At 41.1% G+C, this 18,189-nt stretch overlaps 1 protein-coding gene across 1 annotated transcript in view; it reads right to left on the bottom strand.

Annotated features, from left to right (window-relative positions):
* LOC132393467 (C2 domain-containing protein 2) overlaps nt 1-17,942 on the bottom strand; it is a 103,851-nt gene extending 85,909 nt beyond the window's left edge. Inside the window, exons 1-2 of the mRNA XM_059968738.1 lie at nt 17,228-17,942; nt 6,696-6,791 (exon numbers count right to left, since the gene is read on the bottom strand). Coding sequence (XP_059824721.1) covers nt 6,696-6,791; nt 17,228-17,530 — 399 coding nt within the window. The 5' untranslated portion in view covers nt 17,531-17,942. The remainder of the gene's footprint in view (nt 1-6,695; nt 6,792-17,227) is intronic.
* Nucleotides 17,943-18,189: the final 247 nt, after the last annotated feature.

Below are 18,189 nucleotides of genomic sequence, written 5' to 3'. Positions count from 1 at the left end.
CAGCTTCTAACTAGCATTAGTTGCAAGCACTTGTGACCATGCTTAGAGCGAACAGTTTTTAAATAATATCACTTGCACCTGTTTTCAGCTCAAAAAGCATTGAATTTTGTCACTGACAGTTAGCAAAAAATAAGTAGCAAGACAATTCAGAACTGCTTTGCTCACTGTGGTTTCAAGCATTCATGCTTGGAGTTGCCAGAAACAGCCGAGAGTGAAAATGAAATGATTTTACTACTTCAACAAGTTAGGAACTACAAAGAATTTTTATATTTTTTATAAATTTTATACTGTGGCCTTTCCGTGAGCTTGAATCAGTCTGACCATTCTCCTGTGATCTCTCTCATTAACAAGATGTTTCAACTTTAAACTACCACTCATTGGATTATTTTTTGCACCAATCTCTGTAAACTCTAGACTGTTGTGCATGAAGATCCCAAGAGATCAGCAATTTCGGAGGTATTCAAACCACACTCTCTGGTACCAACAATCATTCTACAGTCACTTAGATCACATTTCTTCCCCCTTTTCTGGTGTTTGGTCTGAACAACAACTGAATCTCTTGACCATGAGGTTTTATGCATCAAATTGCTGCCACATGAATGGCTAATTAGATGTTTGCATTAGTGAGGTGTATGGGTACCTAATAAACTGGTCACAGAGCATATCGCTATTAGCAAAAAGTTATCCACTAGACTGGAAGCTGCGATGCAGTCAATTGCTGTTCACACAGGTCACTGATGCAAATACATATTGACCTAATTGATGACTTCAAGTGGTTTTTGGAGTTATCCCTTGAAGTGTATCACAAGCTATGAAAAGCAGAGATGATCCTAATGGGATCAATGTTAAGCATGTGGTTAGAAGAGCAAATTCAACGGTTGGTACCACTGAGTTTGCTGATGGTCCAGCATAAAAACTGAAATAAGATCATTAAGACATAGGAGCAGAATTAGGCTATTTGACCTCAGGAGTCTGCTCTGCCATTCCGTCATGGCTGATATATTATCCCTCTCAACCACATTCTCCTGTCTTCTCCCCGTAACCTTTAACAACCTTACTAATAAAGAATCTATCAAATGTTGGCTTTAAATATACTAATGATTTGGCCTCCACAGCCATCTGTGGCAATGAATTCCACAGATTCACCATGCTCTGGCTAAAGAAATTCCTCCTCACCTCTGTTCTAAAGGGATGTCCCTCTTTTCTGAGACTGTGCTCCCCATTATAGGAAACATCCTCTCCACATCCATTCTATCTAGATCTTCATGAGAAGCATGAAAACAACCTTGGTGGGGGGGGGGGGCTGCAAGGGGTGGTGGTGATGGACCCTCTGAAAGCTCTAACACACTTAAGCCCAGCCAGAGCTAGTTTGAATGTCTCAAGAAGCATACGATCTGGAAAATATTTACTTTGCAGGGGTGGGAGCCATTGAAGGCATCATGGCAGCAGAAAGTTTTCCAAAGAAGCCAAAATAAATCATTAAAGTAGCTACTCTTTCCAAATGTCTCCAGAATTAATAAAAAAACAAGGTTTAGAAAGGTATCAGAATTTTAGATGGTGGAATGGCCTGCAGTTCCATGCTACTTCACGAAGTAAAACTAAGGGCATATCTATCTTTATTAAATCTAATATATTTACTCAAGAGGATATTGAATCAGATTCTAATGGTAGATTTTTAATTGTTAAAGGAGTGATTTGTAATAGAAAGGTAGTTTTAGTTAATTTGAATGGTCCCAATTTAGATGATCCTTCTTTTTTTTTTAAAAAAGTATTTGCTCTATTGCCAGAATTAAATGAGTATATGTTAATAAAGGGTGGGGATTTCAACTGCTGTTTAAATCCTAAGATTGATAAGAGTTCAACTAATTCGCGACTTCTAAACCGCTCTGCATCAGTTATCAACTCCTTTTCGATCGATTTTGTGTTGATCGAATTATGGAGGCATTTACACCCTGATAATAGAGAATATTCCTTCTTTTCACATGTCTACAAAAAATATTCGAGGATTAAATATATTATAATTGATCCCCGCCTTTTGCCTAATGTTACAAACTGTGAATATGACGCTATTGCTAAATCTGATCACGCGCCTTTGAGTTTGTCCTTTGAATTTGACGATGTCATTTTTGTCCGTCTTTTTGTCTCAGACTTTATTGCAAAAGTCTGATTTTATCAGTTTTATTGAAAGCCAAATAAAAGATTTTTTTTCTTTTTAATGATATAGGAGGTATGTCCAAATTAATTATATGGGATACATTCAAAGCATTTTTACGTGGTCAGATTATTTCTTATTCAGTCAAACTCAAAAAACAGACAAAGCAGAATTAGATAAAATTTCAAAACAAATTAAAGATTTAGACAATGTCTATGCGGTTTCCCCTAATATTGACTTATTTTAAAAAAGTGTGGAACTTCAATCACAATATAATCTATTATTAACTGATCCAATCGAAGGTTATCTACTTAAGAGCCAATTTTATATGTTTGGAGATAAAAATAATAAATTACTTGCATTTCAATTAAAATTGGCTGGAGCCAAAAGGCAAATTTTGAAAATTCATAGAAAGGATGGTACCTTGGCTCAGGAATATGAAGAAATCAATAAAATTTTTCAAGATTTTTATACTGAACTTTATAAATCTCAATCTTCAGTAGACTCTTCTGAAATGAATGCTTTTTTACGAAAGATTGTTTTCTCTAAAATTTCTGCTGAGGATCAAAAAACTCTTGATGCCCAAATTACTGAATCCGAAATACATAAAGCTATTTTCCAATGCAATCTGGTAAGGCCCCAGGACTTGATGGTTATCCTGTAGAATTTTATTTAAAAATTGGAAAACTGCTTTCTCCATACATGTTGGAGATGTTTAAAGATTCTTTTGTGAGAAGTGACTTACCCTCTACTTTCCATGAAGCTTCTATTCCTTTAATTCTCAAAAAGGATAAAGATCCTACTGATTTTGCCTCATACAGACCTATTTCATTATTGAATGCTGATGCTAAGATTCTCTCAAAGATAATGGCCAATCGGTTGGAGAATCTTCTGGGTAAAATCATTTTTAAAGATCAAACAGGCTTTATAAATGGTCATTATTCTTTTTCAAATGTTCAGAGATTATTTAACATTATATATTCACCCTCTTCTAAAACTCCACAATGTGTTATATCTTTGGATGCTAAAAAAGCATTTGATTGAGTTGAATGGAAATATTTATTTAATGTTTTAGAAAAATTTGGTTTTGGTATTAATTTTAATAATTGGATTAAAATGATCATATAAAGCTCCTGTTGCTACTGTTGTCACTAATAACTGTAGGTCTCCTTTTTTTCAGCTATCACGGGGAACAAGACAAGGTTGTCCATTAAGTCCTTTGTTATTTAACTTAATATTAGAACCCCTTGCTATCGCTCTTTGTGAAGCTAGAAATATTCATGGGATTTTTATGAATGGGACCATGCACAAGATTTCTCTTTATGCTGATGATTTATTGGTATATATATCTAAGCCTGACGAATCTATTCCTGTTTTGCTAAAATTATTTGACAAATTTGGAGATTTTTCAGGATATAAAATAAATTTTGGTAAAAGTGAATTACTTCCTTCAAATGAATCTGTCTCTATATATGATAACATTCCTTTCAAAGTTATGGATTCTTTTAGATATTTAGGTATCAGAATTACAAAAAAAAAGGATCTTTATAAAGCTAATTTTCCTCCATTAGTGGACTCTATGAAGTACTCATTTAGTAGATGGAGCCCACTTACATTTTCACTTGTTGGTCGTATTCATATAGTTAAAATGATGATTTTACCGAAATTTTTATACTTATTTCAGAATATTCCTGTTTTTTTTTTGACTAAGAAATTTTTTGATCGGATTGATTCTATTATTCTATCTTTTATTTTGGATAATAAAAGACCAAGGATCAGTAAAAATCATTTACAAAAATTGAAAAAGAACGGAGGTCTCGCTTTGCCTAATCTAAGAATGTATTATTGGGTGGTTAATTTGTGATACATGTCCTTTTGGTTATATTGGGATGATAGGAATGATCGGCCAATTTGGATAGACCTGGAACTGAGAGCTGTGAAACAGCTTTATTTAACTTTGTTATTAGGAGTTGCTCTACTTATACAATTAGCTAAAGTTGCTAATTTAAATTTATATCCTGTGGTTAAGCAGTCTTTACAAATCTGGCTCCAGTTCTGCAATTTTTTTAATCTCAAAAAATTTAAACTTTGTAGTATAATTTATCGTAATTACTTTTTTAAACCTTCCTGGAGTTATCCAATATTTTTACTTTGGAAAAATAAAGATATTAAGTCTTTTGTCAATAAATATTCTCTTTCATATTTATATTTTTTACAATATCTTCAAGTTAGACATTTTTTACAAAAATATTTTAAGTAATTTTCCTTATATTTTGGAGGCTGACTTGTTAGATACTTTCATGAATATGAACCCCTTGATGAAAGGTTCTAATGGAAGAATTTATAATTTATTATTACAATGGGATCAGCGTCCTTTACTTAAGATTAAACAGGATTGGGAGCAAGATCTCAATTTGACTTTTATATGGGAGGATTGGACACGGATTCTGAAGTTGGTTAACTCTTCGTCGGTCTGTGCTAGTCATTCACTGTTTCAATTTAAAATTGTACATAGTTACCATTGGACAAAAGAGAGACTTTCTAAAATATATCCCAATGTTGACAAGTATTGTGATAGATGTAAAACTGAGATAGCCACACTGACACATATGTTCTGGTCATGTCCTATATTAAAACTGTTCTGGAAGTCAGTCCTTTCGACAATTTCTAAAGCACTTAGAATCAATTTACAACCTAATAAATCGACTGTGCTTTTTGGAATAATTCCTCAAAATATTCATGGTATTTCTCTGTCTGACCAACATGTTATTGCATTCAACAACACACACAAAATGCTGGTAGAACATAGCAGGCCAGGCAGCATCTATAGGGAGAAGCGCTGTCAACGTTTTGGGCCGAGACCCTTCGTCAGGACTAACCGAAAGGAAAGATAGTAAGAGATTTGAAAGTAGTGGGGGGAGGGGGAAATGCGAAATGATAGGAGAAGACCAGAGCGGGTGGGATGAAGCTAACAGCTGGAAAGGTGATTGGCGAAAGTGATACAGAGCTGGAGAAGGGAAAGGATCATGGGACGGGAGGCCTCAGGAGAAAGAAAGTGGGGAGGGGGGAGCACCAGAGGGAGATGGAGAACAGGCAAACAACTAAATATGTCAGGGATGGGGTAAGAAGGGGAGGAGGGGCATTAACGGAAGTTAGAGAAGTCAATGTTCATGCCATCAGGTTGGAAGCTACCCAGCCAGTATATAAGGTGTTGTTCCTCCAACCTGAGTTTGGATTCATTTTGACAATAGAGGAGGCCATGGATAGACATATCAGAATGGGAATGGGACGTGGAATTAAAATGTGTGGCCACTGGGAGATCCTGCTTCTTCTGAAGGACCGAGCATAGTTGTTCAGCGAAACGGTCTCTCAGTCTGCGTCGGGTCTCACCAATATATAAGAGGCCACACCGGGAACACCACACCAGCTGACTCACAGGTGAAGTGTCGCCTCACCTGGAAGGACTGTCTGGGGCCCTGAATGGTGGTGAGGGAGGAAGTGTAAGGGCAGATGTAGCACTTGCTCCATTTACAAGGATAAGCGCCAGGAGGGAGATCGGTGGGAAGGGATGAGGGGGACGAGTGGACAAGGGAGTCGTGTAGGGAGCGATCCCTGCAAAAAGCAGAAGGTGGGGGGGGGGGGGGAAAGGAAAAATGTGTTTGGTAGTGGGATCCCGTTGGAGGTGGCAGAAGTTACGGAGAATTATATGTTGGACCTGGAGGCTGATGGGGTGGTAGGTAAGGACAAGGGGAACCCTATCCCGAGTGGAGTGGCAGGTGGATGGGGTGAGGGCAGATGTGTGGGAAATGTGTTACTGCATTTGTTACATTGATAGCTAGGAGGGCCATTTTGTTGAAATGGAAGGAAATATCTGCTCCTACTTTGTCACAATGGTTCTCTCAAGTGATGCTGTGTCTCAGTTTGGAGAAAATTAGAAGTCGAACCTTTGAACCTTTATTTGATTTTGAGAAGAGATGGGGCTCATTTGTACGTTATTATCATTTCAGTTAACTGATAGATTTCCTCCATGATCTAAGTGTAAATTTTGTTTTGTTATGTTTTTTCTTCTTGTTGGCGGTTTGATGTTTATTTTTAGAAGCTTTCTATAAGACACATGGCTCCGGGGTTGTGCCCTCAATGGGTTCTTTTTTTTTCCCCCTCACTTTTCTTGCTCAGTAGGGGTTTTTTTTTTAATTCACAAGTATTTTCAATCTTTAAGATAATTTTTTTGAGGCATTGTAAATGTTGTTACTTCGATGTACCTGTGTTATTGTTGAATAATAATAATAATAAGATTTGAAAAGAGAATACAAACTAACCTGTACTTCCGTCAAATACAAACCAATGGTCGACATCTGAAAATTACTGCATACATCAAGTGTGGAGCTTTTAATCACAAATGGTACCATGTCGAACATAAAAGTGAAACCTTCCCCCAATTCCCAGACTGAGAAACTCTGATGAATATTTCAGTCCCCATCAAAATCACAACAAATCAAGTCAATGAGAATACTGTTACACACAGACACTGCACGGTACTCACCAAGTGTTGTTCTGATTTGACAACGTTGGTAACACGACTAAGAGTCAGTGGTGATGAAGACAGAGCTGCATTATCAACAGTCAGCTGGAATGAACTCTGAAAAGAAATAGTGGAAATAAAATTACTCAGCATCAGTTCCCCAAAGTGCAAACTATCATGGACAGAAAAGTCAAATTGCAAACTCCAACACTGCTAGCATAAGAGTACAATTAAAAGACAATGCATGCTGTAAACGAGTAATTTAAAAATTGTATGTAAAATGTTTAATATGCAATACATACACTCAGAGGCCAGTTTATGTACACCTGCTCATTAATGCAAATATCTCATCAGCCAATCATGTGGCAGCAACTCAATGTATAAAAGTATGCAGACACGGTCAGGAAGTTCAATTGTTCAGACCAACTATCAGAATGAGGAAGAAATGTGATCCAAGTGACTTTGACTATGAAATGATTGTTGGAGTCAGGCAGGGCGACTTCAGTCTCTCAGAAAATCCTGATCTCCTGGGTTTTCATGCACAACTGTCACAACTATCTCTAGAGTTTACAGAGAATGGTATGAAAAACAAAAAAAAATCCAATGAGTGGCAGTTCTGTCAGCAAAAGCACCCTAGTGAGAGAGATCAGAGAATAGGCAGACTGGTTCAAGCTGACAGAAAGGTGACAGTAATTGATATAACCACACAGCAGTTGCGTACAGAAGAGTATCTCTGAACACGTCAAACCTTGACGTGGATGGCCTACAGCAGAAGACCATGAGTGTAGCCACTTTATTAAGTACAGGAGGTACACTTTCTATCAGAGCACAGTTGAGAGAGTCCTGTCTGGCTGCATCATTGTACAAGGCACCAAATTGCAAGACCCGACAGAAGATGGTAAAAACTGTCAAGAGGAGCACCAGGGTCTTCCTCCCCTCTATGTGTAACATTTACCAGCAGCGTTGTAGACGAAGAGCCCGAAGCATTGCTGAGGATCCCTACCATCCATCCACAATCCCTTTGACCCACTACCATCAGGGAAGTGGTACAAGAGTGTCAGGACTAGGACTGCCAGACTGGGTAACAGCTTCCTCCCTCAGGCTGTGAGACTAATGAATACCCGGACACCACTGGGGTCTCATCACTAGGTCAACAAGCTGTTTACTGTACTGTTTACTAATGCTGCGTACTACGTGCACTTTGAATTATATTTTATTAGCTTACTTACGGTAATATTTTGTTCTCGGTGCTGCATGTAATATCTTTTATGGGTGCAGCGTGTTCCAGGGGAATGTTGTTTCTCCACAGTCAGATGACGTAAACTTGAACCTTTGTGCTTTCGACGCAACACATGGCTGACTCTTTAAGTAAAGACTGTTCTCAAATCAATTTGTCTGGTACTTAGAGATATCACATTGAAACGACTAGATTGCTTTCTCAATGTAACTTGTAAATACCGATGCACTTCTGGACATCTCTGCACCAACCTCCACCAGAGTCCGTTCCTACTCGAGAGGTAGGCCATTACTGCAGAGAGTGTGCTTCAGTGTACAAGAAATATGATGTCAAGATGACAAAGACGTACAATATTATATTTATTTATTTACACTGTGGCCATTTTATTAGGTACCTCTTGTATGTTCGCGGTCTTCTCCTGCGGCATCTCATCCACTTCCACATTCAATGTGTTGCATGTTACAGATACTCTTCTGTACACCACTGTTGTAATGTACGATTATCTGAGTTACTGTCGCCTTGAACCAGTCTGGCATTCTCCTCTAACCTCTCCCATTAAAAGGCATGTTTGCCCATAGGACTGTCGCTCTCTGGATTTTTTTTGCACCATTCTCTGTAAACCAGGTTTTCTCCTGGTGAAAACCCCAGGAGATCAGCAGTTTCGGAGACACTCAAACCACCCTTCGGGCATCAACGATCATTCCACAATCAAAGTCACTTAGATGACATTTCTTCTCCATTTTGATGCTTGGCCTGAACAATAACTGAACCTCTTGACCATGTGTGTATCTTTTAATGCAACTCCTTACAGACAATGGCAGAAATTGAAACCGGGTTGCTTGCATTATAAACAAGAGAAAATTTGCAGATGCCAGAAATCCAAATAACACACACAAAATGCTGGAGGAACTCAGCAAGTCAGGCAGTATCTATGGAAAGGAGTGCAGTCGATATTTCCGGCCGAGATCCTTCAGCAGTCCTGGCCTGCTGAGTTCCTCCAGCATTTCGTGTCGTTGCTGGCACTATAATAATGCTTCACTAACTGCTATGCTACGGTGCTTGTCCCAACACCTTCAACGGCATTTCCCAAATTTGATGCAATCTCTACCAAAATGGAAGATAAAGACAGCAACCTCACAGGAACAGGACCACTAGCAAGTTCCCCGTCAAATCACATATTATCCTCAGAATTAGAATCAGGTTTATATCACTGACTTGTATGATGTGAAGTTTGTTTTGTGATAGCAGTACAGTGAGAAGAAACTACAAACCCATCATGCAAAAAAATAACAAGGTAGTGTTCACAGTTCTGATTGAGGAGGGGAAGAAGCAATTCCTGTCTATAGGCTTCCTCTAAATGTTGGTAGAAATGAGAAGGTGACATGGCCCAGATGGTGAGGGTCTTTAGTAATGGATGCTGCCTTCCTGACGGTGAAGTGGGTTGTGCATGTGATGGAGCTGACAGCAGCCTCTTGCAATTTTGTGTATTGGAGCCTCTGTACCAGGCAGTGATACAATAAGTTAGAATGTTCTTCACCATACATCTACAGAATCTTGTGAGAGTCTTTTGTGACATACCAAATCTCCACAAAGTAGAGCCACAGGTGTGCCTTCTGTACGAAAGCTATGTGTTGGGTCCAGGACATAACCTCCGAGATGCTGACACCCAGGAACTTGAAACTGCTCATCCCTTCCACTACTGACCCCTCGAAGATTAGCCAGTGTTCTCCCAATTTCCCCTTCCTGAATTTCACAGTCACGTCCTTGGTCCTACTGACACAGAATGTGAGGTTGTTGCTGCAAAAGCAGTCAACCGATCTCTCTCTTGCTCTGACTCTTATAGACCTCTGTCACCATCTGAGATGCTACCAACAACAGTCATGTCATCAGCGAATTTATAGATAGCGTTTGAGCTGTGCTTAACCACGCAGTCATGAGTGTAGGGTGAGTAGAACAGTGGGCTGAGCATATAAATGAGGTGCGCCTGTGATTATTGTCATCAAGATGTTATTTCTAATCCTCACTGACTGTGGTCTCCCAGTAAGGAAGTCAAGGATCCAGTTGCTGATGGACATAGAGGCCCAGGCTTTGAAACTTGGTAATTAATAGCGGTGGCGTTGAACGCTGAGTTGTGATTGATAAGCAGCAACCCAATTCTGCAGTTGTCTAGGTGCTACAAAGCAGAACCGAATGCGAGTGGGATTGTGTCCTGTTGCTAGATTGGTTGGTGAATTGCAACTGATTCAGGTCCTTTCTCAGGCAGGAATTAATCCTAGCCATATCCAATCAATTACAGGAGATGTGAGTGCTACCAGGTGATAGCAGTTGAGGCAGCTCATCTTTCTCTTCTTGGGCACTGGTTTGATTGCTGCCCTTTGCCTTCTTAAATGGCCCCTAAGGATTAGTTTCTACTCTAGTTCTGAGGTGGAAAAGCCTGTGAATGAATTCTTGTACCACATACCGCATCTTCTGATCCAATCGCTCTGTGGGAGCACAAACCCACACTGCAATCTGGGTCACCCCCACTTCCTCACAAGAACTAGGAATTAGGCAATGTATGCCAGCCCTGCCAGAGATGCTCACCGGCCTTAAGATAACTAACGGTACGGGCCACTGCTCAGGGTATTTCGCCTGACCTCAAAGATAAGCTGGTCTTTTGTCAACCAACAGGCTGTTCAGGATTACATCAGAGCGCAACCTATAAACTATAGAAAAAAAATCATGGAAATAAATTAACTTTAATTGCATCTCAAACATTCGATACATTAACAATTCTTTTGAATTGTTAATGTATCTAATGCTCTCTTTTGGAGCCCTGTTGAGAGCCAGAAGTTTTATTAGTTAGTCAGTAAAGTGTAATTTCCAACCCAACCTATTACACAAACACATATTTCTGAATGGAAATACCCAGTTATGTACATAGACATAATGTATCCAAGTAATTCTGAGTGGAAATTACCTTCTCAAGCAAGAAATATCAAAGCAGTCTCTGTCTTGACAAGGCTTACTTCATCACCCAAGTTAACCTTTTCAAAATTTCCCAAACCCAGAATAAACAAAACACTGCATTCACCAAGCCAGCAAACCCAAATTTTGGCACGGACATTTCCCGTACATGACATGCAAAGTCATAATGTAATTGAGAGCCACATGAAAAATTAATAGATATTAATTTATTCTTGAGTTGAAAGATACTTGGGAGCTATGCATTCCCCCCACCACCACATATTTTGTGTTCTAAATACAGTAAGGCACAATTCCACCAACATCAGCAACTATGTGGCATCCTGCCTAAGTGGCCAGACTTTCCACAGCCACTTTGGAAATCAATGCTGGGAAATTGTGTCATTTAATAAATCTAGGATTTATTTAATGCTTCCCTCAGCCTCAGATTTGCCTCCCCACCATTGAGCACATCTACAAGGAGCACTGTCACAGGCAAGTAACATCCATCACCAAGGACCCCACCATCCAGGCCATGCTCTCTTCTTGCTGTTGCCATCAGGAAGGAGGTACAGGAGCCTCAAGAACCCACAGCACCAAGTTCAGGAATAGTTATTACCCCTCAATCATCAGGCTTTTGAATCAAAGGGGATAACTTCACTCACCCCAACACTAAACTTTTACCACAACCTATGGACTCACTTTGAAGGGCTCTTCATCTTGTTTCTTATTGCTTATTCATTATTATTATTTTAATTTTTTTCCTTTTTGTATTTGTACAGTTTGTTGTCTTTTGCACATCAGTTGTTTCTTCGTCTTGTTGTGTGTGGTCTTTCATTGATTCGAATGTGTTTCTTTGTAATTGCTGTGAATGCCCACAAGAAAATGAATCTCCAGATAGTATATGGTGGCATGTATGTACTTTGACAATAAACCTACCTTGAACTTGGAAAACTTCTCAAAGCATTTATAGCTGGTGAAACACTTACTGGGACGTAGTCACTGCTTAATACTAGAAAAGCAACAATGACAGCTGATAAACAGCACATCCACAATAACCAAGTAACCTGATTTTTGGCTGAGCAATAATCTTTGCACACAGCATGCCACTCCTCAAATTAAATCTTTCAGGATCTCAAGTTGCCAAGTCATTGGCATGCAAGTTCAAACATGTAATAATAATAATAAATCAATGCCAACAGTGTAACGCTACTGCGGCGCCAAACAACTCGTGTTCAATCCCTACTGCTGTCAGTATAGAGTTTGCACATTCTCCCTGTGACCGAATGGTTTCCTCCAAGTGTTCTGGTTTCCTTCCACAGTCCAAAGACGTACAGCTTAGTACATTAATTGGTCACATGGGTGTAATTGGGCGGTGCGGGCTCATTAGGCTGGAAGGGCCTGTTATCATGTTGTACCTCTAAATAAAATAAATTCTCCTACACCATTAACTTCACACACATGCATGAAAGCAGATAAATGAAAATATGGCAATAAGTTTAGAATGTGAGGAACAGTGACAGGGAAACAAAGGTAACATTTCAGGCGAATAAACAGTGACCAGTTCTGAGCAATACACACAGAACGCTGCTGGCTCTCAGCACGTCAGGCAGCACCTATGGAAAAGAGTAAATAGTATTTTGGGCCAAGACCCTTCATCAGGACAGAAGTCAACTGCTGACTCATTTGCATAGCCACTGCCTGACCTGCTGAGTTCCTCCAGCATTTTGTGTGTGTTGCTTTGGATTTCCGGCATCTGCAGACTTTCTCGTGATTGTGATCGGTTGTGGACAACGTTATGGATGGGAGTAACAGCAGCAACGATAGCAAGGGATGAATCTACCAACCGGTATATCTTTGGACTGAGAGGGGAAACCAGAGCTCCTGAAGGAAACCCACACGGTCAGAGCAGGGACTTACAGACTTACAGGCAGCAACGGGAATTGAACCCTGGTCGCCTGCACTGAAAAGCGTTGTGCTAACCACTTGTCTACCCTGCCCCCAAGTTCTGTGTTGCACATGACAAATGAAAGAGCCTCCTAACTGCTCTGCTTTTACCAGACTGACTGAACAAGTTTACACTGCAGCCCTCAGTTCATAATGTTCCAAGGCACATTAGAACCAATTTAACCTTTTTTGAAAAAATTACCAACAATGAAGGTAGGAAGACAAGCAGCCAGTCTGTATGCAGAAAATAAATTCAAGACCATTCTGGAGGGAGGGTGTTGTTCCAGAAATAAACAAGTATAACAAGATTAACAGAAACCTCAGCAGCACACACTAAAAAGCTGGAGGGACTCAGGTCGGGCAGTGTCTATGGAAGTGAATAGAGGGGCGACGTTTTGGGCCGAGGCCCTTCTTTAAGGGTTCAGGACGCAGGAACTCTGGCTCTGCCTTCCGCCCAAATAGCAGAGAGAAGCAAGTAGAGGGGCTGCCTCAGCTCCCGCTGCTTGGGCTCAATCCTGATCTCCGGAGCTGTCTGTGTGGACATTGCACATTTTCCCTGTTTACACATGGATTTCCCACGAGTATTCCAGCTTCCTCCCACATCCTGAGTCAGGGTGAAAGGTGAAATATTTAAGTGGACCTTCTTCATTCAGAGAGCGAAGCGAATGTGGAATGCGCTGCCAGCAGAAGTGGTGGAGGCGGGTTTGATTTCAACATTTACCAGAAATTTGCATGGGCACATGGATGGGAGGTGTATGGAGGGCTATGGTCCAGCAGCTGCTCAATGGGGCGAGGCAGAATTATAGCTTGCTATGGACTAGGTGGGCTGAAGGGCTTGTTTCTGTGCTGTCGCGCTGTGTGACTATGACATGCTGTTTGGCACGTTACTTGCTAGGTGTAAGTTGCGCCTAATGTACGAAATCTGGGGTAAGTTGAGGAAAACATGGGGAGAATAAAGGGGAATTAGTGGGAATGGGTGATTGACGGATGGAGCAGACCCTGTAGTGGAAGTGTGCATCTTCGTTCTCTAAGCGTCTACAAGAACACTCAGAAAAAAATATGCAACATGCCAAGCAGAAGGCTGAATTTTGACTATGCAGCACTCACTCTGTACCTCACTAAAATACCAGCCTGCAATCAGTCCCAATGAAGTGTCTTGACCCAAAACATTGACCTCCACTGATGCTGTTTAACTTGCTGAGTTCCTCCAGCACTATGTCGTCACTGCATGTCTGGTGTCTGTGGCGGGGGGTCCCTCAAGATTTACAGCATCTACAGAATCTCTTGTGTTTACCAGCCTGAAACGTGGGCTGAATCCACATCCATTCCTAGTAATGCACTGAAATAGGCTGGTTTTATAGCTAATGGTCACTTATTCGGCAAATTGATACACATCATATTAGCTCCACTACAGTGCTTTCTTCTTATGGCATCTTGGCATTCTAGGAAGACCCATGCATACAGCTCTTTAGTTACGAAAACTCCCGTTGGCCAGTGCCTTTTGTTTTCCGTCCTGAGCCTGCTACATTCTCCGAGATCCACAGATTTTACGATGTTCACAAGAACATGAGAGAACAAGAGATGAATAGGCCACCCAAACAAAACTTGTCTCACCGTTCATCCCTGGTTGCAACTTTTCTTGTGCTACTTACACACACACACACACACACACACACACACACACTTTTCTATCTTAAATGCTTAAATAACTGCCCACTTAACTTGTAGTTTAAGATTAGTTTTATAACTAATTGTATTGAGACTTTCATCAACTTTATAGGATTAAACATCTTGCAATACTGATGCCCGTCCTCCCTCCCCGCTCCCCTAGGGTCCACTCTCCTCTCCTATCAGATTTCTTCTTCTCCAATCTTTATCTTTCCCATCCAGCTGGCTTCACTTATCACCTTCTAGCTAGTCCTCCTCTCCACCACCCCCCCAACCTATTATTCTGACGTCCATTATCCAGTCCTGAAAAGGGGTCTTTGGAAGAAATATCTACTGTTTATTCGTTTCCCTAGATGCTGCCTGACCTGCTGAGTTCCTCCAGCATTTTGTATGTGCTACTCTGGATTTCCAGCATCTGCAGAATCTCTTATGTTTGCAATATCAAATATATTGCCAAATGCCCTTATAGTTACCTGATTTTTTTTGACCTGCCGCAGCAGACATGCCCTACTTGTCTATTCTTGTATACCCTCACTAAATGTTGACACTCTCTCCCAGAATTGTTTCCTGTGACTTCACCCTCCAAAAAAAAAATTAAGCTGACAGGTACATAATTATCTATTCTTTTCTGCCTTTTAAAACATGGTACCACATTCCCAGTCTACCTGCTTTTCCTGACTTTTGCACAAACATTTGCTCAACTTTCACTTTGAATCATACTATCCCTTCCATTTGCACTTTCCGGTTACTTCTGCCCTTACAATGCTTTACGACCTTATCGCTTTCCTTGACCTTGCCTGTTCGTGCCCTTTTATTCCTGCCCTAACATCTTTTTGCAGCTCACCTTCTACTTTCCTCATTCCTCTTGGCCTGCTGCAGTTTTCAGCTCGTTGCATCTGTCCAAAGTTTCCTGATTTCTTTCCTTTGTCCTGCTGTGCCTCAGAAGGCCGCACGTTCCGAATCTGATCTGAAGATTCAATTCCCACTATGTACTAAAAGCTAAGCTGGGACACCAGCAAGGAACTTTCGTCCAGCCGATAAAGTTAAACCTGACCCGTTTTCTGCCTTGGGATGCATGTAAAGGAAACAGTGTCACTATTTTGAGTGATATCAGACCTTCACCCCTCAGCCAGGATGACAGAAATCAATACCTGGTAACTCCTAGTGTTTTTAAAGAGCTCGATGTGTGCAAATCAGTTGCTGAGTTCATTAGGTGTTTTAGTGACTAAACTATCTGGGATGACCTGTCACTAAGATGCATTGGTCATCTGCATTTTCTTAATGGGCCAATCATCTTAGTTAAACCACAAGACATAGGAGCAGAGTTAGCCATTCGGCCCCAAGTCTGCTCCACTATTCCATCATGGCTGATTTATTATCCCTTTCAACACCATTCTCCTGCCTTCACTCCATAACCTTTGATGCCCTTACTAACCAAGGCCCTGTAAAGCTTTGCTTAAATATGCCCAATGACTTGGCCTCCACAGCTGTCTGAGGCAATGAGTTCCACAGATTCACCACCCTCTGGCTAAAGAAATTCCTCCTCATCTCTGTTCTAAAGTTGCCTCTAAACACAACAGAAACACCAATGGATAATCATTGTGTTTTAAAAAAAAAATCATCATATATTCTGAATACATCACTACTTTACAAACTTTGAGACTTAAGCAATAACCCTACATATTCTTCTATCAGCAGAGATCATCCACCTAAGTAGCAAGTATTCAGGTGTAGATCACCCACCTAAGTATCTCCACCTCTCCTGCTAAAGGCAAGTTAAAAAAATATGGAGTTCAATCACTACATCAATCCAGAGCCAAGAAACTTGATTTTCGTACACATCAACACACACACAAGCTGCTGGGGGAACTCAGCAGGCCAGGCAACATTGACAGAAAGAAGTACAGTCCTTTTTCCATAGATGCTGCCTGGCCTGCATAGAGTTCCTCCAGCATTTTGAGTGTGTTGCTCAGATTTCCAACATCTGCAGATTTTTTCGTTTGCGGTTTTATACACATCAAGCTGCTTAGGACCCTGTAGCAAGCGAAGGTGATGGATGAATACTATCCAGGAGTATAAAACCAAAATCAGAGCAGACCCAGTCAACAGACTCACATTAAAATCAACCTGTCTCCATGGAGAAAGACCTACATACAGAAAAAACTTTATCCATATATTTGCTGAATCACTGAATATCTTCTGCATTTTCTACTTTAAAAGCAAACACTGACTGAATGCCTATGCCCAGGATCCGATGAAGGATCCCGGACCAAAACTTCAACTCCTTTCCATAGATGCTGCCTGACCTGCCGAGTTCCTCCAGCATTTTGTGTGAGTGAGTGTGTAACTGATGACTCCTGCAACATAACTACACAGAAGAAAATTACTGCTAACTATGAGGTGCTACCACAAACTAAATCTTATAAGTGCAGTTTAATTTACAACAGATCAATATTCTGCAAAATGTTACACCCCACTGTTTATTAGAAATATTGACATTTGAAACAGAAATCCTGTCTGGAAATAAAAAGCTAGAGCATCAAAGGACAAGGTCAGTACTCCCAATCTCACATCCAAGCCCCAAAAATACTAATTATGTACCGTCAATCCCGTTCACCGTCCTGAGTTTCATTCTGCCCAAGACAAGGCTCAACCATAGTTTTCACCAAATTCATTCGCCCATTCTGCTCCTCTGCTTTCGCAGTGTTACCGCTGGTATTCTCTGCGGAGTAAGCTCGAGCGAGAAATGAGAACTCACCGTGTTCTTCATGGCGGTCTTGTTGAGTGCACTGATCCAAGCTTTCTGGCACTGACAGTTCCAGCTATCCAAGGACAGCAGCCAGGAGAGGAGAGTGGCCGCCCCATCAGACGGGTCACTTGGAGGAGAATCTGCAGCCCCAAACCCCAACTTCGCTTTAATCCTCCCCCACGGAACCCCTACGACACAATGAAGCCCATACAGTGCCAAGGTGAGGACCGAGGCCAGGAACAAGGAGACGAGCCCGAACCACCTCACCACATCCAGGAGACCAGACTCCATCCCAAAGTCCACATCAGACATGGCTGAAGCTAAACCCTCCAGGCCAGTCCCAGACAGGGGCAGGATATAGGAATTTTTAAAAATATATAGTCACAGCATATTTTAAAAATGCATTAATTGTAAATAGTTTCCTATATTATATTTCCTAACGTATTTAAAATTAGAGCACATTTCCTAACTTGTGAAAATCAATAGGAAGCGTGGATAATGTTAATTCATTCAGCAATGTTGCTCATTTAAGCCTGTTCAATGCAGTGTCCTCGATACCTCCATGGCCCTAGAGATGAGCAGGGGCCTAAGCACGACCCAGTCTCCGGCCTCAGTGAGCGATCACAACCGCTTCCTACCCACACGCACCCTGACACCGCACAACACCCAGCCGGCCCGAAAGCAAAAGAAAACACACGCCACCACCGCCCTCTCACTCAGGGCACTGACGGAACCGCAGCGGCTGGGAAACAGCTCCCATCCGCTCAACCCCGCCCCCAGGGCTTCTTAAAGCGGCCACGTTTACACACGAAGGTGGGGCCCAACGCATAGCTCCCATTACGCTATTTCTGCCCGCCTTCCATGCCATCTCTCGAGCATAAAAGCTATGAGTTCTAATCGCACACGAAAAATCTGGGCCTGTTGAGTCCTGCACTGGTAGAGGTGATTATCTTCCGACCCAGTGTTAAACT

The sequence above is a fragment of the Hypanus sabinus genome, chromosome 4, assembly GCF_030144855.1.
Source record: "Hypanus sabinus isolate sHypSab1 chromosome 4, sHypSab1.hap1, whole genome shotgun sequence".
In the NCBI taxonomy this organism is placed as follows: Eukaryota; Metazoa; Chordata; class Chondrichthyes; order Myliobatiformes; family Dasyatidae; genus Hypanus; species Hypanus sabinus.
This window is presented reverse-complemented; position numbering and strand designations above follow the sequence as displayed.